We start from the raw sequence: 25,565 nt of genomic DNA, 5'->3' as shown, positions 1-25,565 counted from the left end.
TCATTAGTGTGCGTCTCTATCTTTCCTTATGGCCTTTGTTTTAAAATGTTTTGTCTGATATGAGTATCGAGACCCCCACTTTCCTGTCATTTTCATTTGCATGAAGTATCTTTTTCCAACCCCACTTTCAATCTGTGTGTGTTCTTTACCCTAAGGTGGTTATCTTGTAAGCAGCACATTGTAGGCTCTTGTTTTTTATCCAGTGTCACACTATGCTTTTGATTGAAGCATTCAGTTCATTCATTTAAGGTAATTATTGATAAACATATATTTATTGCCATTTTAAACCTTGTTTTCCAGATGATTGTTTCTCCTTTGTTCTTTTTTAGTGGGTTGATGATTCCTTTAATTTTATGCTTGTATCATCTTTGTTTTTTTGTGAATCTATTGTTTGATTTTGATTTGTGGTTGCTCTGTTTTTCAAGTATGTTAAACCCTCATTTTACTTACCCATTGATCAAGTAAATATTTGAAAACAAGAATTTTGAGCCATGTCCTGTGACAGAATCTTCTTCCCATTGGATCTTTTCTTCTCTTTAGGTCCCTTAGTACTTGCCTTGTTTATACTGTATTTCACTAATTACTTTATGACCCACTAAGAATGCTATCAGTTACACTATGCCACATCATTAATTTTAAAACATAGCTCTCTTTCAGAGATGTCACAATGTGAAAAACATGCATCTTTGATGAAATACAGCATCAGTGTTCCCTAGGTCTCACTTTGAGTCTCAAAGTTAGTACTGCTGATGGATTTTTTGACCTGGAGGGCACATCATACAGCCCTTCTCTATATCTGAATTACGGCTCCCCCAACCAACTTCTACTTTCTGAATTCTGTTTCTTAGTTAAGTGACATCATCTCCAGGTGATTCTGATGCAGCTGGTTCTTAGCCCATACTCTGAGAAATAGTATTCTCCAAGGAGAGTCTCTATACTTGTTGCTAGTTTTGTAGTCCTGACAGCTACCATGCAAGGTTTGCTAATTCACTGTTTTCTTCCAGGTAACATAAACATGCTAAGTACATCATCCAGCCTCACAATGCATCCTCAAAAATCACTCTATACTTTTCTATTAGATAAGTGTCTGTTTGATGCTACTGCCTGTTCCTTATCTTAAAACTGGCTCCTTATTATTTAGGACAGAATATTCCCAGCTTGTGCTTCAACATTTAAACATTCATTCAATTAAATATTTCACTAATGAATCTATTTTATTCTAACTTTTAGAAAGGAAATCTGTCCTGAATGTGACAAAAGGGTTGCAGTGAGGAAAAGGAGCTAGATGGTAACCAGTTAATTCCAGTCACAACATGATCTTGGGGCTTTTTTATGCTGGATAAGAACCCCATTCATTTGTGTACTCTAAAATGGATGTAATCATGACTCAGTGCCATCACAGACTGTATTAAACAATCTGTGTGCTCTGAGGGCACTGCCCTATATTTTTGTCAATTATTTATAATAAACCCATTCATATACCATATTCACCTCAAAAGCATCATTTCTCCCCTTCAAAATGACCCATTTAAATTCTGCAAATGGTTTAATTTGGGTGTCTTAAGAGAGCTAAGACTTAAAGGAGACTAAGAACAAAAATTTTGATAACACTTTCTACAAAAAATGCTTTATTTAAAAATACGATATTTTTAAAAAAGAGACAGTTTTTCTATACAGTTCCTTAGTTTAGAAACAGTTAAAAATACAATAAAATAAGCCCAGATTTAGAAATTATGATTTGTAACGTACACAATACTGGTGCTGAACAAGACAGTTCAAATGTATGATTAATTCTTTTTGTCCCATCATATTTCCATAATTCACATTTGTTAAAACCAGTGGCTGGGACTAAAGAAAAGTTCTTATCTGAATTCCTTCCTCTTTAGGAAATGGCAGCCACCCTTCCCATAAGATAAAGAAATAGAAACAGCAGCAGCTAGGCAGTGTATCCTTATTCCTCTTACTGCCTGTGCATCCAAAAATACATCTCTACTACTTTAATTTTCTTTTTCTATTTTCTTCCTTGAAATTTATTTATATGTGGCTATAGCCTGGTCATTTATACCAGGCCTTTTAAGATTTTAATGTTTAAAAAGGGAAGTTCTGGAGTTCCCTGGTGGCCTAGCAGGTTAAGGATCTGGCATTTTCACAGTTGTGGTGCTGTTTTGATCCCTGGCCTGGGAACTTCTGCATGCCACAGGCAAGGCTGGGAAAAAAAGTTCTAAAGGCAAGGAGCATGAACTGCTCTTGATAGCAGAGGACTCAGAACTAATGTCCCTAGGAAATCAACATTTACCATGATTTTGGTCTCCCAGTCAGCACTCTGAGCAGCTATGAACCAGTTTTTTACAGCATGATATTAAAATATTTCATACCATAGTCAAACAACTGATAGATTTGTAATAAAACAGAAAAAAGCCTTTTCAAAGTAAAGTGCTGTTAGCTACTATATTCAAAAGGCTATTTTGATTTCACAATCTAAAGTTTAAAAAAAATTTTTTAAAACCAATCCCAGTTCCTGCTTCTCAAACTGGGAATGCTAGCCATCTTCCTGGAGTGTCGATTTTACCCAGATTTGGAAAGAAGCTCAAAATTTTTCTGTTCTTAAAACAGTCTGTAGAATAATATTCACAAACAAAATCAGACTAATTTCAAAGATAAAACCTACAACTTCAAAGAAATTACAAGCTGACCTTTTGAACTATGCCCTCATATCCAATCTCCTATAAGGAGTACTTCAGTAGTAACATCTGTGCTGTGAAGCAACGACCTGGGAGACCCTGATTTCTCAGAGTATAGCCAGGTCCATACTGGATAGTAAGTACAAATATAATTCAAGGTCTTGATTCATTCTCTTGAGTTTCATCTTCAAAAAATAATGTAATTCTCTGATTATATAGTTCTGTCTATACTGACTAAGAAGAAAGTCAAGGAAAGAACTCTGGACTGATTTTTATTTTACAGTGTTTAATAATTAGAGGAATGCTGCAGTCAGAGAAGATTGCTGGCTTACAACTAAACGGACACAACATATGTCATTAAAAAATAGTGGAACGCCTGAATCCAAAAGATTAAAACTTGACCCACTGAAAATAATGGCAACAGTAACTGTGGGTAGTTTTATCCTTCTTTCAGATTCACATTAAATTATATCAGCTCCAAAGGGATTCTTTCAGTAAGGAAAGGAGAGACCCAAACTGTCTGCCAACAACTACTTATCAAATATAAAGTCAATGGTTATTCTCTGTATAAATAACATGTATAAAGAACAAAATGAAGTTGCTGATGAAATTACATGAGTCAAATTTACAAAGTTTTTTTTTTTTTTTTAAACAATGAGTCAACGTCATAGGGCCATGTAAGAAAATCATAATTTGTAAATCATGTTGTCTCCCAACACACTTAATAATTAAATATAGTTAAATATGATATTGGATCAAAAATGATCCTAGATAGTTTAATGATTAATCCCATTAATCCCACAATTTAATGAGACCGTCCCAACCACAAGTTATGACTTTAGATGTTTCATGAGGATGCCACACTGCACCTATACACACTTTATCATGAGCTTTAAATCTACTGTAGAGTTTTGTGGTCTTCCAGTCCCAGATATTTAATTTTCCATTTCCATCTCCTGAAATCACATAGCTGCAATGAGAAAAAAAATAAATTCAAATTATTCAAACACCTTAAACTGGTAAAGTGGATGAGAACAGAGAAAGAGTTTTATCTTTTTTACCTTAATATAGAAAAATCAGTATGAATATACAGTACTCAGAATAATAAGGTAGAGTATAAAACAGTCTATAGTTTAAACTACCAAAAAACCTCCCCACTGAGTGACCCATCTAAGAGTGAAAAATTATTTTTAACTTGGAAAATTGGGAGATACAGGGGCCATAGTGAATGTGTATCACAGCCATTCTCTAGACAGTCACAAACATCGTGGGGGAACCAATTTCACACAGTCAACAAACACATGTAGACTCATTCAACACCTTCATAATTATTTGGCTCCAATAGCTTCTGAATATGTCTAAGACTGACTAAGAAGTAGGAGTCTAAGTCCTAATAATCAGGCTAAACATACAAAGTTATAGGGATTTTTGAATTACTGATATGCATATATTTTAGCTAACAATAAGGGAATGGATGAAGAGTTTCATTCTTAAAAATGCTCTAGGTTTCACAAGTTGAGTGTGGCCTAGAAATATTCAGAAGCTGGATTAGAGGATTCAAGACAGAAAGGCTGTAGTGAAGCTGTTAACTTCAACCCCACAATACAAGATTAATTCTTCTGGTGCTCATTCAATCACAGCAATATAGTGATTACAGAGTAGCCTTGCTTGGAAAAGCAGAGAGAAAGTAAACCACTGCCTACATAGATGGTGAAAGTAAACCATTGCCTACACAGATGGTGATTCACTATGTGGTTAAAGGGCATGGAACTAAACAAAATAAGGAGATACACTAAAGAACTTAAAAAGGCCAAAGGTAGCCATCTTAACTTGTTCTTGCCTTTTATCTGGCATTTTGACAGTCTGCACAGTTCTCATACAATTACATATGTAAAAGTGATTTGGACAGCAGTAGTTCACATCATCATCTTGGAATATAAGAATATATGAGAAGTTTAACTTACCTCATATCTGGTGAAAAGTCCACTTGACATGCATAGCCTGCTACCATATGGCCCTTAAAAATTTTTTTCTTATTTAATCTAAATCTGTTCTGTGCTCCAAAAATTAAAATCTGGTTGTCCATTGATTGGCATGCTAGCCATTTCCCTGTAAATTCAATAAATAAGACATTTTAAAAGAAGACTGAAAATTTAAAAAAATTTCAAATATGCTGAGTCATTAATATTTTGTCCCCAACTACTTTATAATAGGAAAATAAATTTACCATACCGAGCCATTAATATTGTCCCCAACTACTTTATAATAATAGGAAAATAAATGTACCATACCACCTATAATGTGTTACAAATTTGTTGCTGGTGGGAGACGGCTGTACATAAACTGATGAATTCTGCTCATACAATCTTATGGTATCGATCACTTTTCTAAAAAAGCTTTTTTTTAGGATATACAAAAACTCTGATTTTAGTGTTCATAAAGCTAAACTAAATTTTAGGAAATGAAATTAATCTGTACTAAGTACAGACAGTAGAACCATGGAGAGAGAGAGAAACCTATTTATGGTTGTTTTTATGGCCGTGCCTGCGGCATATGGAAGTTTCTGGGTCAGGGATCAAATCCGCGCCACAGCAGTGTCCTGAGCCACTGCAGTGGCAACACTGGATGCTTATCCTGCTGTGCCACAAGGGAACTCCAAGAGACTTATTTATGTTAGTTATGGACAGACAAAAGAGGGACTGTAGGTGAGGAAATCAAGGATTATTAGATAAAACTGTACAAAAAAAAGTATGATTAAAAAAAATTCGAATAACTGATGTTGTGGGTCATACTGCTTTTATCTACCGGGAATTCACCAAAGCCTTAACTGCAGTATCTTTGCATCTTATACATTTGTAGACATGACTGACTAAGGGAATGATCCTAACAGCGCTCAGTCTGGGTGGGTAAAGGGCCGTGTTCAAGGTGGGCACATTATTTGTAATGTGTGGTTTAAAATACACTCTATGATTAAGGTTCTGGCGTTGCTGTGAGCTGTGGTGTAGGTCACAGATGTGGCTTGTATCTGGTGTTGCTGTGGCTGTGGCACAGCATAGTGGCTGTAGCTCTGATTCAACCCCTAGCCTGGGAACCTCCACATGCTGTGGGTGTGGCCCTAAAAAGACAAAAGATGATTAAAAAAAAATACACTCTATGAAATGTAGGTGCCCAGTGACAAATGTGACTGTATACAATATGGTGATTGTGAGAAAAGCACCTAGTGAGGTTGGTCCTCCCACAAAAATCATAGGGCATTTGACAAGTGATACTGATTTGCCTGTGGAAGGGCAAACTCTTGCCCTCTCTCTCTTCCTTGCTCTGTACTCCAGTAGCTCTGTTTGTTGATAATGGCTTTAATGACAATGCTGCCCAAACATCAGCTCCTCCACTTTAATACCTTCATGGAGAGCTAGAATTATTATCAGTATATTTGTAGGACTTGTACTTAAAAGGCAATGGATTAATGAATAGAAATAAATATATGAATAAAAATAAATAGGCTTGTCTTTTTTATTTTTGTCAGAGAAAATCACCTCCATGCAATTGCTAAGTGTTTTCATTATGAGGAACCAGATCAAAATTTCCTATTCTCTAAGGAGGTCCTGTCATGGTGCAGCAGAAACGAATCTGACTAAGAACCATGAGGTTGCTGGTTTGGTCCCTGGCCTTGCTCAATGGGTTAAGGATCCTGCGTTGCTGTGGCTGTGGTGTAGGCCAGCAGCTTAGCTCCAATTAGACCCCTAGCCTGGGAACCTCCATATGCCACAGGTATGGCCCTAAAAAGCAAAATAGGTAAATAAATAAAAAACAAACAAAAAAACAAAATTTCCTATTCTCTGAAAGAAAAGGAGCTCACAATGAATCACTAAATGAGCTGTTGAACATGATTTTGTTGTAGAGAATTATTAAAAAAAAAAGCAACAACCCTAGTTTTCAGATGGAAATCCTTAGATGCTCGGTCAGAGTTATAAAAAAACAAGAGAATGAGGTGATTCACAAATGACAACCAGTGATTATTTCTAATAATGAAAAGATTTCCTTATACAAGTATGGCACTGTGACAGACTTTCCCTAAGAGAGAATGGCCAAGGCTCTTCTGAATGCAGAAACCACACTGTGTCTTCAAAGTTCATTTAAAAACTCTGTATCTATTAACTTACCATTTGGAGACAAAGTCACTGCAGGCATAGAGTGCATACTAGGTTCTGCTATATACTTGAAATCCACAGGAATATCCCTAAAAATTAAAAATGCGTATCACAATAAGTAATTTTTAAAAGTACCTTTTTTTGGAGTTCCCGCTGTGGTGCAATTGGTTAAGGATCTGGCATTGTTTCTGTGGTGGCTTGGGTTTGATCCCTGGTCTGGTGCAGTGGGTCAGGGATCTGGTGTTGCCACATCTGAAGCTCAGATTTAGTCCCTGGCCAGGAACTTCCATATGTCCTGGGTATGGAGAAGGGAGGAAAAAAAAGGTAGAAAAAAGTACCTTTTTTTTTTTGGTCACACCCTAGCATATGTAAGTTCCCAGAACAGGAATTGATCTATGCACAGCTGCAGTAACACTGGATCCTTAACCCACTGCATCAGGCCAGGGATCGAACCCACATCTCAGCAGTGACCTGAGCCACCTCAGAGACAATGCTGGATCCTTAACCCACTGTTCCACAGCAGGAATTCCTTTTTTTTTTTTTTTTTTAAAGTAACTTTAGAAGAAGAATCTCTGAAACAAAAGAGATGCTCTTGAAATTATATATTTAATAAACCTTTCCTGAAACCTCTTAGAGGAAAGAAAATCACAAAGTGACATTCTATAGCTTATTATAAATCTTTTTACTTTACAAATAACTTTCCATGATAATTACAAGTGTCAGTGATTTAGTTTTCTATCTCTATTTGATTTAAACTCTGACTTTTATGTTTTAAAAAAAATCTATCACCACAAGTCCTTTAATAATGAACTCATCTAAAAATGTACCATGGTAGGCAGAAGCAAGATGTCTGAGGCAAGCCTTCAGGGAAATGTTCTTATTTTACCTGCCAGTCAACCTTAACTTGTTACTCTGCAAGCAGGTAAGAGTGCTAAAGAGACTTCAGAAATGCAAGTAGATGGTAGGCAAATCTGTACATGGATCTGCAAGCACGCCGAGCTCATCCAGAAACAAGGGAGCAGTGCTTGGTGCCTGGACATCTTCTATTTTCAGCTTACATGTAAAGTATTCCAAGTGTGTATGGTGGAGGAGAAAAGGCATTAAAAAAATTCTTTTGTGAGTGATGCAAAGGGTAAAATAAAAATCCACATCTAATAACCCCTAAATCTAGAACCACCCAAAGTTCTAAGTGTCTTGTTTTTAATATTCTCCTTGATGAAAAATTTTTTAGTAATTCTGAAGGATTTTGGTCTTGTTGCTTTTCATGAGACCTAAGAAATGTTTCTTAGATGTGGGAAATGTAATATGATGAATAATACAGACTATAAAGCATCAATTTCAACCCACAGTTCAAGTTCAAAGACTTGAATTGGAAAACAACAATAACAACAATAATTTGCCTTAAAGTAAGAATTTTCTCTATCCATCTATCTGTCAACCCCGAAGAAGCAAATGATTGGAAAAAACTTCTGCAGAGTCTTGATTAGAGGAAAACGTTTTCAGGTGTAACCTGGGGAAAAGTATCATTTATCAAAACTCCAACCATTTACCCCTCTAAGGTACCAGTGAGAAATGACATTCACAATAACCCAAATGTTCCGAGAAGACCCTCAATCTTAAAAAGGTTCAACTGTATTTTTCCCTCCTCACATTTATTATTAGTGGATATTAATTTTATAACATGAATTAAAACATAAAAACATTTTCTAAATTAAATGAACCATAGGTTTATGTTCACATCAATCAATGTTTTACTAAAAGTAAGCAAAAAAATTTAAACAGATTCCTCATTTCAACGACTCTTGGTACAATGAGCTCTAGAACACGAAAAGAATCTGAATACCCTATGAACTTCATAATTGTTAGTAAAAATGTCTGCTAGGCATAGTTCTATTTAATAAACAATACTATTTTCTAATTAGAAACTGTGAATCAGTATAATAAGCTAGTAACTTATGTTACAAATAATCTTAAGTCTGGAAATAAAATCATCAAAAAGTAAAAACCCTAAGAAAAATCTATGAAATTTTAAAGATAAAAGACAGTAATGTCAACCTCTGTAAAATTTTCTTAAAAAGGCCTTTGGGAGAAAACAGCCTATGATATCTCATGAATTTAGGTAACTGGAATACCATAGGTTGCTCAATATCTAATTAAAATCTTGTATTCTCCTTCAAAACTCCATATAGTCTTAGTTTGTTAAGATTGTTTACGAAAATCAAGTTTCTTTTGGATGAACCTGGAGGGTGGGTGTTAGGCTAAGTTAAATAAGTCAGACAGAGGTCAGGGGATGGGTAGGGAATTAGGGAAGGCAAGTAAAAGGGTACAGACTTTTAGTTGGAAGATGAATAAGGGCTGAGGTTCTAGTATATTATTATATATATATATTAATCAACACTCTATTGCATAACTGAAATTTGCTAAGAGAGTAGAACCTAAATGTTCTCACCAAACAATAAAGTAAATACATTAACGGATGGATATGTTAATTAACTCAATGTAAAAGGGTTAATTAATTCTTTCACACTGTATATGTGTGTCAAATCATGTTGTACACTTTAAATACACTGCAATTTTTATTTGTTAATTATACCTCAATAAAATTTGGGGTGGGGGGAGAAAAAAGGAAAAAAAATGCTTTAGAATCAGTTTGATCTGAGTTTGAATTCTGGCCCTTGTCTCATGGAACCTTGGGCAAATTATTTAACCTACACAGTTTCCTTACCTATAAAACAGGGACTGTAAGATTACTTTATCCATTAGATGAAATAACAGTTCACGTAACATGCTTAGTGTGCTGCCAGCACACAGAAAAAGCTCCACGAATGTAACATCATGAATAATTATGGTAATAATAATTGCCTTAGATATTCAGTACATATTACATGCCTGGCACTGTGCTGGTGCTGGGGACAAAGGAGATGATGACTAACAGTCCTTTTTTTCATAGTTAAGAATTTGTCAGGACACAACATTGTAAATCAACTGTACTTCAATAAAAAAATTTTTTTTAATTGAATGGGATTGGTAAATGCACACTGAGGTATACCGACTGGCCAACAGGGACCTGCTGTATAGCACAAGGGATTCTACCCTAATATTCTGTGATAATCTATATGGGAAACAAATCTGAAAAAGAATGGATGTGTGTATGTGTATAACTGACTCACTTTATTGTACAGCAGTGCAGAAATTATCACAGCATTGTAAATCAATTATACTTCAATAACAGTTAAATTAAAAAAAAAGGAAGAACTTGGAGTTCCTGCTGTGGTGCACTGGGTTAAGTAAGCTCCAGTGTTGCTGCAGCTGTGGCGTAGGTGGCAGCTGTCACTCAGATTTGATCTTTGGAGTGTCCATATGCCACAGGTGTGGCCAAAAAAGAAAAAAAAAGCACTCATTAGGGAAGATGAACAAATAATAAGTACTGAAAAGCTGTGCAAAGCAAAGGGTTGTGTAGGATGTTGGAGAAGAGGCACCTAATTTCATGTTAGGATTGGTTAGGAAGGCTCCAATAGCAAGTGAGAATTAAACTGAACTGTACAGCATGTCCTCATTTATAATGAAACAGTACTAGGACTCTTAGAAGTATTTCTTAACCTCTGAGAAGGAAAAAAGAAAAGAAACACACTAATATTACCCTTTAATCAAAACATTTTGTTGACGAATGCTCTAATTCAAAAAAACACACGGGTGTTCTAAAGTCCTGCAATGGGTGCATCATTTAAATATTTACCAATTTCTTTTATACTGCTCCACATTTTAAAATGGAGCTGAAATATCATCTAAAGATAGAAACATCTGAAAGTTTAAGTATAATCAAACTGTTAAAGTATATAAATGAAACAAAACGGCTATAAGTATCCCAAACTCTCTATAGTTTGTTGTGCAAATGGTCTAAGGTGGCTCATATAACACCTGACGTCCATATCAAGTTCTCTGCATTATCTGAAGTAAGAAGTAAGATCTGAAGTAAGATATTAAGTTATAAGAAAGCCTCAGATCATGGACCTTAAGATTGATGTTAAGACAACACATAAAATAATAGTCAACACTCCATTAACTGGGGGTAATTTGGAGGGGTACACTATGGTGCGTATGAGAGAAAACTACAGTTAAATTCCACTAAATCTTCAATTATCCAAATTGTCCTGACAATGGTTAAGGACCCGCTCAGCTGCTCAGATAGACTCAGTTTCAGGGGGATCTTCCTGCCTATATGTCAAGGCTTCTTACTTTCTAAAGCAGAACAACTTCTTGGGGTGGGAAGACATTTTCCAGTCCCTGAAAGGCTGTAACTACAGTTGAGCTGTGCTTCATAACTGACTATAAAAACAAGTTGAGTTCCAACCAAAATTCATTTTAACAAAAAGATTATTATGCATTGCTTTGCAAATCAGTTATAAAACATGATTTATGATACTAGGGAACTTTAGTAGTTCTTGACTTTAGAAAAGTGGTTTTCTTTTTTTTTTTTTCCTCTAGGAAAGCAAAATTAACCAATATATTCTGATTATACTCTACAAATAAAATATTTATTTTTTACCATTTGCTATGAACAGCAGGATACAAGGGTGATAACATGGGGAAATTTTCAGTATTGAATATGTAAAATGCAGACATTTAAAGAATTGAGAGATTTTAAAATTTGGATTGGTTCTAAGGCGTGGATCTTAGGCTTAATCCCTAACTTAACCAATGCAATTTATACTTTGTGATCCCTACTTCTTGTCAGTTATTTTGCAAGATGAACAAGATACCTAAAGAATGTGAGACAGTCCTATACAAACTTCACTGCAAGAAAAGTGACTTCAAAATACATATTCCTGGAGTTCCCATCGTGGCGCAGTGGTTAACGAATCCGACTGGGAACCATGAGGTTGCGGGTTCGGTCCCTGCCCTTGCTCCGTGGGTTAACGATCCGGCGTTGCCGCGAGCTGTGGTGTAGGTTGCAGACGCAGCTCGGATCCCGCGTTGCTGTGGCTCTGGCGTAGGCCAGTGACTACAGCTCCGATTCGACCCCTAGCCTGGGAACCTCCATATGCCGCCGGAGCGGCCCAAAGAAATAGCAAAAAGACAAAAACAAAACAAAACAAAACATATTCCTTAGGTAGATTATTCAAAGACTATGAAAAGTAGCATGTTTAAATTTTTATTTTCATTTTCTGGATGCTTGAATAGTTAAGACAGTTTGACAAGCCAGAGATCACAGCTGTGAAAATATTGACATGGTGGCCTATCATCAGGCTTTTGTCTTTGGCTACAAATTTTTTTTTTTTTTTTTTTTTCTCATTTTTGGATGCCCCAAGGCATATTGAGCTCCCAGACCAGGGGTCAGATCTGAGCTGCAGTTGCAACTTAAGCTATAGCTGTGGCAATGCCTGACCCTTAACCCGCTGTGCTGGGCTGGGAATCGAACCTGTGTCCCAGTGCTCCCAATTTGACATTGATCCTGATGTGCTACAGTGAGAGCTCCTTTGGCTACAAAATTTTATTTTATTTTATTTTATTATTATTATTATTTGTCTTTTTTGCCATTTTCTTGGGCCACAGCACATGGAGGTTACCAGGCTAGGGGTTGAATCGGAGCTGTAGCCACCGGCCTACGCCAGAGCCACAGCAACGCAGGATCTGAGCCGCGTCTGCGACCTACACCACAGCTCATAGCAACACCGGATCCCTAACCCACTGAGCAAGGCCAGGGACGGAAGCCGCAACCTCATGGTTCCTAGTCGGATTCGTTAACCGCTGAGCCACAACGGGAACTCCAGCTACAAAATTTTAAATTGTTTGCTTTATATAAATCAAATTTTCTATTGATAAAAAACTCACCATTCCCAAACTCTTAAGCTCTTATCATCAGATGTGCTCACAAATCTCCTGTTTTCATCGACAAAGACAATGGTGTTGACAGCACCCAAATGCCGATCATATTCTTGCACAATTTCTCCACTTCGAATGTCCCACTGTATATCAAACAAGAAAAGGCAAGATAGAATTGGAGCAGATTTATGAAAACAAAGATCATAATTATGGAAAGTGGAGAAGGAAAAAAATCTCCAACATGTTTTTTATAAATTTACTGATCTGCTAAGAATAGAGCATCAGCAGTCCCTAAAAGTAGCAGATATTAAATAAGTTAATATTTCTTATTTCATTACCTGACACAACATAAAGCTCAGGAATCTTTCTTTTCTTTTTTTTTTTTTGGCTGCACATGTGGCATATGTGAGTTCCTGGACCAGGGATCAAATCTGAGCCACAGCTGTGACCTATGCCACAGCTATGGCAACACCTGATCCTTAACCCACTGTGCTAGGCTGGGGATGGAATCTGTGCCTCAGTAGCAACCTGAGCCACTGCAGAGACAAAGCCAGATCCTTAACCTACTGTGTCACAGTGGGAACTCCAGAGCTCAGGAATCTTAATAAAAATATTGTGAAAACACTTACCTGCACAATCTTTTTATCAGACATCCCAGCCACAAAAAGGTTTTGTTTATCTTCATCAGGATTAAATTTGACACAATAGGGTACTTTTCGGTTTGTAAATCTTGATATGCACTGTCCTAAAACCAAAGACCCAAGTAAAAGTAGGTAAAATAAATCTGACCACTTAACAACAACCCAGGATTAAGATTTAGAGGATGGTTGCTTAATAAATTTTGAGGAAGGGCAACCTGCTTATCTTTATTGTAAACTACATTGTTCCCTTTCATGGGATTTTTTTAAGGATCAAAAATAATTTTTTCAAAAGCAAAACTGTACCGGAGTTCCAGTCGTGGCTCAGTGGTTAGCTAACCCAACAAGCATCCATGAGGACACAGGTTCAATACCTGGCCTTGCTCAGTGGGTTAAGGATCTGGCATTGCCGTGACCTGTGGTGTAGGTCACAGATGAGGCTCGGATCCCGGGTGGCTGAGGCTGTGGCCAGTGGTACAGCTCTGATTGGACCCCTGGACTGGGAACTTCCCTATGCCATGGGTAGGGCCCCAAAAAGAAAAAAAAAAGCAAAGTTGTACCCTCAACTGCAGATTTGATAAAGCTCTCCAGGTGATTAAAATAGGTAGCCAGAGTTGAGGACTGCTGCCAAAGTGGTTAAGCATTAGAAAGACTTTGGAGTAAACTCAATTCGGCCACTTGCTAGTGTGACCCTAGAAAAGTTATCTTGGTAAGCCTGGGTTTCTTCATCTATAACAACAGAAGTACTTTTCTCATAGGGATATTTTAAGGATTGAACGAAATGCTGCATATAAGCACAAAGTACCACTTTTCATTCAAAGCCTGGTAAAAAGTTAGTGGTCAATAAATATTAGCTATTATCTTTACCCTTAAAACTTAGTAAGATGAAAGACAGTTGTCTAATTATATAAAAGGATACTAGCCATAATGTACTGATTTAATTAATATGTTTGGGAAATATAAAATCAATCTGCCCATGGAAGTCGAGACTTACATTTTAACCAGCTAGGGCAATTAAATTTAATTCTGTTTGTCAGACATTTACTGTGCTTCTGTTATGTGCAATGCAGTGTACCAGGTGATAGAGGGGAACAAAAAGATCAATTAAATAGTCTATGAAAAATTTCAGATTTCCTTGTCTATCAATATATTTGCTTTATAAATATCATAATGAAAGAGCTACTTACATTGCTGAATTTTAACTCTACAATCATTTTGTTATACTAGCTGATATGAAAATTAGCAATTAGAGAAGGTACTGTTTTGCCACAGAAGACCCTCATATTGTTTCATTTAAAAATGCTGACTTAAAAGATAAATATGGTATAAGTGAGCTCTTACCTGTTTCAGTGTCCCAGAGCTTAAGATACCTATCATAAGCTGCGCTGAGGAACTGTGTTCCTGCAGTATTAAAGCAGATGTCCCTAACAGCTTTACTGTGACCTAAAGGCAGAGACAATACAAATAAAGGTGAGGTGAAGTATTTTCTCTTGAAACACAAGCACCAGAAGAGAAACAAGAATTAAACAGTGTTTTTCAAGCCATGCTGTGAGACAAAATCACTGGAACCATACCCCCTGATTTACTGACTCAGAATATGTTATGTGTGGGTTTGGGAATGTAGGTGGGTTTTTCTTCTCTCTTTGAAAAGCTCCTCAGGTGATTATGATGCATAACATTTAGGTAAGATCCAAGAGAAAAGATCTAACTTTTTTTTTTTTTTTTAAGTCTGTCACGGCACTTTCTTAATATGTAATACCTACAGCTGATGACTAAACAGCCAAGAATTTAAGGAAACATAATAGGCCAATTATTGCCAATAAAAGAGAAATGACTGGTGACATTTTGAAGCTTTGCTCTGAGATTACTTGCCAAGCTGGAAGTGAAAATAAAGTGACCTAAACCTGAAGTTCATGAAAGCTGTAGCTTTTGTTCAATAATTGTGTATTTCTGTGATCACATTACCAAATTTCACAGGAATGGATTCAGAATCTCAGAGACTAAACCTTTTTGAAAATAAACATTAACTTCTATTTGGTTTTAAAATAGCATTTTGACAATAAATTAATTTTAAAGTGCTCTGCTTGGAAATCAATCTTGCCAGACTAATCAACTCTTTTGAAAGTTATGGGGCAAATAAAATGTGGCTAAATGAAAGCAGGAACTTTCCTATTTTTTTTTACCATCCCATGAACCAAGACTGCCAAGTACACTTGCACAAGATGTGCCTGACACAAACTGTCAGCTGAACATAGGAGCCTGAACCACCAGCACTGATGAACTCTAGTCAGGCAGGATGTGCCATGGCAATTACGCATTCTCTCCTACAACACAAGTCCCAGTCAGAGCTGCTATCATCTTTCTAAGTAGGAAATTTTTAGTTTTCCACTGAAAAATTGTCTGCCAAGGTAGGAGAGACAGATGGGGACCAAATCCCCCACGCTGCAGGAGACATTTTGTTCCCTTTACCCTGCAGAGAGCCTTCCTACCAGTCTTCCTTTAGGCTGCCCCAGCATCTTGAGCAGCATTTATTTGTGCAGTGAGGCCCGAAAATCATAACAAAGAACTGCAGAAGGGACTCCCACTTAAGTCTAAAAACAGAGCCACTACAATTCACCACAGATACCGTTTTTCAATGCAGTACAGTTAGATTTGGAAACATAACCAGCTTTCACACAAAAACTGACAAAGACAATAAACTATTATTTACCAGTAAGGCCTGCCTACCACAGAGCTGGCCTCTCTTTGGCCTTCTTTCCTTCAAGGAGTTCTCTCAACTGTATCTTTTGATCTGCTTTTGTTGCCAACTCCCAAACTGTCTTCAAAGCTCAAGGTCTTGGCTAATTGCTTAGTGGACATTTTTACTGCAATGTCCCAAAGGCAGCTCAAATTCAATGAGTCTGAAACCTCATTATCTTCCTATAATGAATGGCACCACCATTCATCCAGCCACCTGGGAGTCACTCTAGATTCCTGCCTCACTCTTATCACTTCCTTCCAAGTTTCAAAGTCCCATTGGTTTTTTCCCTTCCCTTCCGTCTCTACGGCTTTAGTTTAGGCTCTTAATATCTAATCCAGACCAATGAAGTAACCTTGTAATTCATTTTCCAGATTCCTGGGCTGCCCCACCAAAGCATCCTCCATACTGCCATTGCGAACTGTGTAAACTTCAAATCTGATAATGTTGCTTTCCTCCAAGAGCTGTTCAGTGGCTACTTTACCTAGGCCCTCAGGAAAATCTAAAGGTCCTGCACATTCTGTCCCCTTTCTACACCGTTTCTCTACTTTCACCCCTCATTGTATCCCATATGCTAAGAATTCTGAAATATAAGTGGTTCCCCCAAAGTGACATGCTTTCTTATACCACCTTTCCTTAATTTTTGTTGTTCTCTCTTCCTAGATCTCTTTCTTTGTCTACATTGGGAGACATACTCCTTCCTTCAAGACTCAGTTCAAGTCTATGAAAGCTTTTCTTCCTACTTCAGGGTGGTATTACTACTGTCAATGATATTATCTTAGTTAAAAAAGTTTTTCCAAACAGATTTACAGCCAGAGAGAAAAGAAGTATTACCAATAAATGTTCGCAGACAGCGCCTGTCTCCATAAACCTCCCATAGCTGGAGAAAAAAAACAACACATAGAAACGTTAAATTTAATAGACTTTGATAAAATGACAACTTCCAATCAAAAACAACAGTCCTGGGTCATTTATATGTGTGTGCAGGGAATTTAATCAAAGGCACGTCATTAAACATATCCCTTGACACTGCTAGTCTGTGTTGCACTATTTGGACTATACATAAATACATATATACACACACATTTTAAAACTAAACTCTGAAATAAAGAGAACTTGGAGCTTATATAGGTGTTTTTCATTTTCTTTCCTGTATTTGATATATTTTCTATGCTGAAAAATTTCTACTTACATAAAACTAAGAACTACTTTTAAAAGAATAAAATGTTATTAAAATTGTCATGTTTGTAACTTTTTGGTACTGAGAGTTTTTTTTTTTTTAACTTTCCTGAAGTATTAATTATTATAAAAGCTGTTATGAAAATGATGACCTAGACTAAAATGTTCCAGACTCATAATTCTCATCACATCTGAAGTGATTTAATACAATATCTTGCCTGCCTCAAATGCAATCCTTGACAATGTTGCTAGTGTTCTAAAATAGAAAGCATTTCCTGGCCACCCTGTACCAACAGGATCAAGTCTCAGTTCCCACAGCACACCAGGAAAGGACTTCCAGGACTCGATCCCCTGTGAGTGATGGTGGTCAGCCTGTGCCTCTCAGGTTTTAGCATCCAGCAACCACAAAACTGTGGTTTCAGCACACACCATGGGATTCATTCTGTTCACTCCTCTCAGACATACCCTCCTTCCTAGGCCCAGCCCCCTCCCTTTACTTAGTTACCTTCCTATTGAGGTACGCCTCCCCTCTGAAACGAGAACACCTTGCACTTGCCTCTACAACATCGTAATGAAGTGATCACCTTAGTAATTTTTCATCCTCAGCCCCTTGCACATAATAGATAAATGTTTACAGAGGTGAACTAAATTGAATTCTATGCTTTTTTAATTGGTTGGCTAGAAGATCTTAATTTCAGTTAACGTAGTCTGTGTAGAGTGAAAGTTAAAGGAAATAAGAGTTTTAACTCCAAACTCCAAACTGTTGTCCCGTCATTTTAAGCCACTAAGTAGAGGCAAATGTCTAAAGGGTTGTTATCCAAAAAAGCTGCCTTTATATATTGGTATTAACCATGAATTATTTACAAAGAATAAAATTTTCATCAGTCAACCTTTCAAGCTTCCAGAGCATCATAGGGTTGATATTTATTGACCACTATAATGATCTGGACGCGGAACACACAAAAAATATAAAAACTATCCTCCATATTTAAGTTTTTAAAAGGCTTTCCCATATTCAAGTTGACATGTATCGGCAACTGAGCTTTTCCTACCACACAATTTACAGCTGAACATTAGCTAAATGTGGAGCTTCTCAAGGCTATAAAAAGTGGGAGAAGAGGCTGGGAGCAATTCTGCTACTAACATTTAGGAGACAAAGAGTGAATTATATTATCTACTCTTTAAAAATGGGAATTCTATCACAGGTTCTCTCTACCTCTATGGTGCTGAAGAACAAATGAACTCAGTGACATATCCAAAAACCTCTATAAAAATGCATTACTAGTGATTAAATATTTGTGTCTAAAGCTGAAGTGATTGATTATGTTCTAATCGACTATCTAAGCTTACAAAGAGCCTAGCCAGTTGGACCACAAAGCCATATCTGAATCAACATGTTGGAAGCAGTTCATAAATTGCTGCATAGAAAGGGCCTAAGAGAAAATAATTAGCCTCTAATTGCCTAACAAACCCAGATTTATTTATAATTAGCCAAATAGATTTAACCAAAGCACTAGCTTTGTAGCACTCCTACTCTGTTACTGAAAACCCACCTTAATTTTACAGTCCATGGAACAAGACAGCAACAAATGGCCGGAGAGAGGAAACAATCTGACTGCACTGACACCCTGTAAAAGGTATTACAATTATCAATTAGAAGCATTTGAAATATCAGCTAAAATCAAACGAAGGGAAAGGTGGTATATTTTTAAGCCACCTAAATTTACTATTTTTCTTCATTCCAAAAATTATGCCCCAATATAATAATAATAATAACCTTTAGTACTGACTTCCTAACCCAAGGGAATTCTTAGTCCATCATTTTGCTAATGCCCTCACTCCTCTTCCTTCTTTTGCTCAGGCGTTTGCTCAGTCCGTTTGCTCTTTGCTAGGAGCAGGAAGTTACCAGTTATAATAGTGCAGATAACAAAGAATATCAGTATCAAAGTTTTCAAGTATCTTGTCTCTGCATTAGCTTAAACATTACTATAATTTATAAACCAGGGAGCATCTAATCTTCTTTGAAGTGTGGTAATCCCAAGAGCTAAGGCAAAATAATGGAGGCTTTACTGCTAGAACCAGCCCATTACTCACTGATTTGGTGCCCAAGAGGAAGCAGACTATGGTGGGAACTTGGAGGGAAAAGTCTAGGCCACTGTAAGAGGACAGGACACTGAATTATGAATGCTCATGTCATGGCCCATCCAGATGACCTTGAAGACTGAGCACTTATTTGTGACTCATATGTGTGAGTACGTCCAGAGTCTGACTCTGGTTTATTTTCAATTTGACTTCTCTGTTCTATTTGACTTCCTTACATCTTTCCTAGAAATACTGAATGTCCCACATCAATAGCTAAAATTTATGTTGGCTTTACTAATATATATTACAACAAACAAAAACTACTAATATGTTTACCTTGGTGTGTCCAGACCACACATGAATTTGTTTTTTGGGAAGATAACATTTCTCAGGTGGCACAGTTGACCTCAGATTAACACCAACATCCTGAGGTATGTGAAGATAGGATCTGCCTTGATAGTCATACATTTCTTTAACTGAAACAAGAAGGCAAAAAAAAAAAAGCTGTGAACAAATATAATTCCTAGTTATGAAATCTATATTCTTAAAATAATAAGAATTTTATTCATTGGGAATATTAAGGTTTAGGTAATAATATTGATGATGTTAAGACCAAGAGTCAGCTAAAATTTAGCTGCCTGAAATCATCACTGTTGTTTACAATTAGAGGTAGTATTTTGGAATTCCTAAATATCCAGACACTATCAGACCTTTAAACAAGATCTTACTTCCTTTACTCAGTTATACATTTTAGTGGTATATACAAAAGACTCCACTGTTGTATAATTGCAGAGAGGAGAAAAGACAATTCTTGGGCCTTGTGAGTCATTGGCAAAGAATCAGAAGCAAAACAGAATAAGGAGGAAGTTAAAACAAAAAAATATCAAATATCCTTTTCCCTGCTTTCCTCATTTATGCCCTTCCAGGTTCCTTTTCCATTCTGTTTTCTACTTTCAACCCAGATTTTTCAATAAAGTTACCTGTGAGAATTAAATGACATAGTATATATAAAGCATTTAGTAGCATGCTGAACAGAGTAAGTACTCAATAAATGTTGGCTGTTATATTATTATGACTGCAAGCACCACAATACTAAAACTTGAAAAACCAAATATATTTGATAAGTGATATAAACCTATATATTTGAAATGATATAACATTAGAATAATCAATACTATCAGAACTGAGTTATTTTTCATAGTTTGTTAATCACTACATAATTTCCCCAGTATAACTAGATACTAATGAACCAGGTAGATTTTAAAATATTTTAAATTTATCTTGGTGAATATGTATTGCCTTCTAAAATCAAAGTAAGGATAAGAATCTTAATCTCTAGTCTACGTACATGAAACAATGTATTCTTTTAAAGTACAATTTAGTAACACTTATGAACTGTGACAATAACTGGAGAATATCTGGCTTGGGTTAAAAACAAAAGGTTAAAATGACTGGTTATACACCAAAAAGAGTCAACTTTATCTTAGGAAAGAACAGATTGTTAGCCATAATCTTCTTTATCTACTTTCAAAAAAAAATTCATTAGCACTTCAAAAAATCATCTGTGGCTATCTCTGTTTTATTAGAACACAGAAGAGTTTGCTGTAATTTCTTTGGGATGAAAACTGTCCAATATAATTCTTAAAATAATGAATTCTAGTAGCTGATTAGTAAAGGCACTTGATATATGAACAGAGAACAGAGTAATTACCTGAAAGTTTATCATAAAAATGAAGAGGGATAAAAAATACATTACCATGTAAGATAGTCTTTTCCTCCCCAGGTTTCTCTTCTTCCTGTTTGCCTTTTTTCTGCCTCTTTGCTGTGATTTCATCCAATTCTTTTTGTTCTTCCTAAGGAAATTAAGAAATGAACTTTAAAATGGATGTTCTATGGAGTTCCTATTGCAGTACAGTGGGTTAAGTATCTGGTTACAGCAGCTCAGGTTACTATGGAGGCATGCGTTTGATCCTTGGCATTGCTGCAGCTGCAGCATAGTCACAGCTGTGGCTCAGATACAATCCCTGGCCCAGGAATTTCCATATGTTGCAGGTGTGGCCATAAAAAAAATTAAATAAAAAAATAAAATAAAATGGATGTTCTAAAACCCCTCATGGCCAACAACAGTCAAATTCTTTACAGTGAGGTACACTTTTTGGTGAAACAATATCTGCAAGTATGTCTCCCAGGATAACAATCTCAGCTATTCTTTGGCAAATCACAAAATACCATTACACAAACAGTGGGTACTAGTTAATCTTTAAAACTCATTTTATATAAAACTCATCCTTCTGGAGCACTCAAAAAGTGATTTAATATATTATGCTAATTATTCAAGAGAAAAGATGAGGCAATTAAACAATCTAGTACCAGAAAGGACAGTGAATTTTAGTTCACAATGTTGTTCTTCAGTAAACAGCTTTCATGTAGTCATGAGGATATAAGCAAGGGCTACAGATTTGTGGTACAACTTTTATGGGAGGAGCAATGAAAGGAAGGTGTGAAAGTAAATAAATAGCAACATATGTACATTACTGAGATAGATGGATGTGAGATATAAGCCTAAGCTTCATGACTAAACTTCAGGAGGATAGGATTTTCTTAATCTTGTCCACTGCTATATGCCTAAGACCTAAAACAGTGACTGGCTCATAAGAAGCAGTAGGGTTTAGGAGGCGGAGAGAGGCAAGGCAGAATTTTATAGTTTTATTTTATAAACTTCATAATATTATTAAAAATATATATATACTTTGTTAAAATTTTAAAATAAATTAATAAAACTTATCAATTCTAAAATCAAAGAAAGAAAGGCTGATTCTGTAATTACTATCTGAATATCTGGTATCAGAAAAGGAGCTACCATGGCACCTTAACAGCATTATCAAGGTAATTTTTTTATTAAAAATTATTCAATATTATATTCTAATTAAAAAGTATGAAAGAAAATAAAACAGAAAAATATAAACAAAAATTATTCCAAAGAAAAACAAAGGAATCTTACTGTATTTTCTCAATCAACCAAGGCAGAGAAATTCTGATGAATCATTTGGTACTCTAAAGAAACCTCAAGTTTATTAGTATAGATGCCCTTCATAGACCCAGCATACACCTGAATTGGCAATGAAAATCATAAAGCTTACTTCTGAAGGTTTGGCTACATCTTTTTCATCCACATATTTTGCCCATGGTCCCAAGAAACCATCAATATTAGATGCATCATTTTCTTTGAATTTTTTCCTCTTTTCTATTTTCTTCTGACCAGTTTCAAAAACAGTTAAACCTGAATTAAAAAACAAAAAGCAGAGATCACAAATATGGGTATTTTCTAAAGAAATAACAATATATAAAATAAAACCTGTATGAATCCAGATATACTGACTCATGCTATACAAAAAAAGACAACTTTCTGGGCAAAGGAGCTTTCTACTACTACAATATTTTGCAAATCCTAATACATGTGAAGAAAAGACCCAGCTATGTAATCCTGCAGTGGTACACAATATTTTTAATTAATCATAGATCTTTATCAGATTTTAACTACTTTTTGAAACATGGCAATTTAATATTGCTAAATAATGATAAAGTTACCTCTGAGAGCAAGAATAAATTAAGCTTTCTCTTTTAAAAGCTGAATTGGATTAAATTATACTAAGTAATTAGTAACTCTTTCTTTGCTTCACTCGTAATGCAACAATATAAATTATACAAGGTTTCACAAAAATCTGGTGTTTTTTCCAAATTATCTCAATCTAAACTTGACCTCTAATATCATAAATCTTAATAGTAAGAAGAAAAGAGGATGTTTCTGGTCAAGATTCTGATTTGATCAGTAGGAAGTGGCATGCTGTGTGTAGTCATTAAATTGGAAAAAGAAAGGTTTATGGGCATCATAGTCCCAAGGAAACTGTTAACAGACATAAGATGTGGCTTATAGAAGTCTAACAAAGAAAAAAGCTTACCTATATGATTTCAAATCAATTTCCTTTAGGCTGTGTGTTATAACAAAAACTTGTTAAAATCCTATTTTAACAACCTCGCTCAAAAACCAAAGGCAGCTTGATTATGTAGGCTCTAGAACTACTAAGTGCCCTCCTACAAACAGCATATTCTTTTTCTAATGAGAATTTTATGGGTGAGATTCCAACTGGCTGATGAGCTTTGTGACAAGTTAGTATTTAGAGTATGATGCTTTGTCTTATAATAAGTACAAAATGAATACGAGCACAAAGATATGTTTTAACACATAATTCAAACTCAGTCTTCAAAGCAACTCTTCAAAGACATGCACAGTATTTTTTTCTGTTCTATTAAAATGAACTTTGACATTGGCAGTGTTGAGAATGAAAATACTAAAATTAGCTATACATAATTTTAATTTCTTAAATGATTTCTACAAGGTTGGCACTATGCCCCCAACTCATTATCCACCCCACACCAATGCCAAAATAGGTTTGACAATCTCCCTTACAAGGTTGCATACCTAGAAGTGGCAAAAGCAGCTCTAAACTAATAGTTCTATACACTGCTCTAAACTATTATCACCTATTGTCTCAACTGAAAAAAAAAAAAAAATCGAGAGCTAAATTAAATACTAGTTTTTTTCCTACTGTCTAAAGTCAATCTACAGGACAGTAAGTATAGGTATATATATTTGATATTAAATATTTCAAATAAATTACCTTGATTTTTTTCAGCTTCTTCTACAGAACCAATATACTTAGTAGATACCTGATGATTATCTAATGAAGGGTCCAATGCATAACCTGAAGTAAAAAAGTACAAAGCACTGACTCCATTTTTGCCATTTACAATTCATTTTAATTCTATACACATTTATTCATTTTATACTTTCCTTTCCAGATGTTTAAAATGGTCTCTTTAACATAGGACCAGTCCTTCTTTCCTGAGCTATGTTTCTATTTAGAATAATTAACCCAAATCCCAGGCTGGATGATGAATGACATCAGTAGAAGAGATGAATCTAGCATATTGACATTATATTGCTAAGGGCTTCTTAGACCAAAATATCAAACTTGACTCTTCAGTTTTCTAAGAGCTTAAACATATATGTACATCATGCATTCAGAAGTTTAGAGGAGTTCTTATCACGGCTCAGTGGAAACGAATCTGACTAGCATCCATGAGGATGTGGGTTCCATCCCTGGTCTCGCTTAGTGGGTTAAGGATCCAGCGTTGCCATCAGCTGTGGTGTAGGTCGCAGATGCAAATTTGACCCCCTAGCCTGGGAACCTCCATATGCCATGGGTGGTGCAACACCCCCCCCAAAAAAAAACAAAGAAAAAAAAATTTAGAATTTTTTGTTTTTTAGGTAACATGGCTTAGTTTATCAAATTATATAAACTATTAAGTATTTTTAAAAAACAGGGTAAGAAGAATTACATAAAATTTAGCTATTATTTTGAAAATGCCATACTCGTTGAAGATAGTCTTCTCTCCCAATTTAAAAACAGTATATTTCTACTTCATAAATCATTATTTATATTTCTTTGGTAAGAGAAGTTAGGCTATCCATAAGCACATGGATATACTCCTTCAACTAGAGTATGATACAAATGTGGTCTTCAGTGGTTTGTAGGAACTTTGGCTAAATCTATATTAACTCAAATCAGCTGGGGGTGCTAGCATGATAAATGTTTGGTAAAAATCAGTTTTAGGAGTTCCCGTCGTGGCGCAGTGGTTAACGAATCCGACTAGGAACCATGAGGTTGCGGGTTCGGTCCCTGCCCTTGCTCAGTGGGTTAACGATCGGGCGTTGCCGTGAGCTGTGGTGTAGGTTGCAGACGCGGCTCGGATCCCGCGTTGCTGTGGTTCTGGCGTAGGCCGGTGGCTACAGCTCCGATTCAACCCCTAGCCTGGGAACGTCCATATGCCGCGGGAGCGGCCCAAGAAATAGCAACAACAACAACAACAACAACAACAAAAAAATCAGTTTTAATAATAATCCAGCATATTCACAAAAGAGAGTTAGATCATTAATTACTCTATAGCCTACAACCCACGTGAACAATCATGAAATACTACATAAATAAAAGTATCTGCTCATTTTTTTTAAAGTGTACATCCTAGTAGATATAGTTAATATTTTAATTTTCAGCCAAAGAGTAAAAGGAACTTCTTCTGAGAAACGGAAAAAGATTTATCATCAAACATACTTTTAAAACAAACTAAGCATGTAGGTGCTCAGCTCACCCTCATGAAGTACTAGCATAGAACCAACCACGTGAGTATTTGCTCATCTGCAAAAGTTTCTTTTTTT

At 35.9% G+C, this 25,565-nt stretch overlaps 1 protein-coding gene across 2 annotated transcripts in view; it reads right to left on the bottom strand.

Moving 5' to 3' along the window:
• Positions 1,600–25,565, bottom strand: part of CDC40 (cell division cycle 40) — a 55,522-nt gene continuing 31,556 nt past the window's right edge. For both annotated transcript variants that reach the window (XM_005652465.3, XM_003121352.6), the window contains exons 5-16: positions 23,968–24,051; positions 22,429–22,568; positions 21,045–21,141; positions 19,625–19,764; positions 18,760–18,834; positions 16,862–16,907; positions 14,632–14,733; positions 13,282–13,397; positions 12,662–12,795; positions 6,842–6,918; positions 4,646–4,790; positions 1,600–3,651 (exon numbers count right to left, since the gene is read on the bottom strand). In XM_005652465.3, coding sequence (XP_005652522.1) covers positions 3,474–3,651; positions 4,646–4,790; positions 6,842–6,918; positions 12,662–12,795; positions 13,282–13,397; positions 14,632–14,733; positions 16,862–16,907; positions 18,760–18,834; positions 19,625–19,764; positions 21,045–21,141; positions 22,429–22,568; positions 23,968–24,051 — 1,334 coding nt within the window. In that variant the 3' untranslated portion in view covers positions 1,600–3,473. The remainder of the gene's footprint in view (positions 3,652–4,645; positions 4,791–6,841; positions 6,919–12,661; positions 12,796–13,281; positions 13,398–14,631; positions 14,734–16,861; positions 16,908–18,759; positions 18,835–19,624; positions 19,765–21,044; positions 21,142–22,428; positions 22,569–23,967; positions 24,052–25,565) is intronic.

The sequence above is a fragment of the Sus scrofa genome, chromosome 1 (assembly GCF_000003025.6).
Source record: "Sus scrofa isolate TJ Tabasco breed Duroc chromosome 1, Sscrofa11.1, whole genome shotgun sequence".
Lineage (NCBI taxonomy): Eukaryota > Metazoa > Chordata > Mammalia > Artiodactyla > Suidae > Sus > Sus scrofa.
This window is presented reverse-complemented; position numbering and strand designations above follow the sequence as displayed.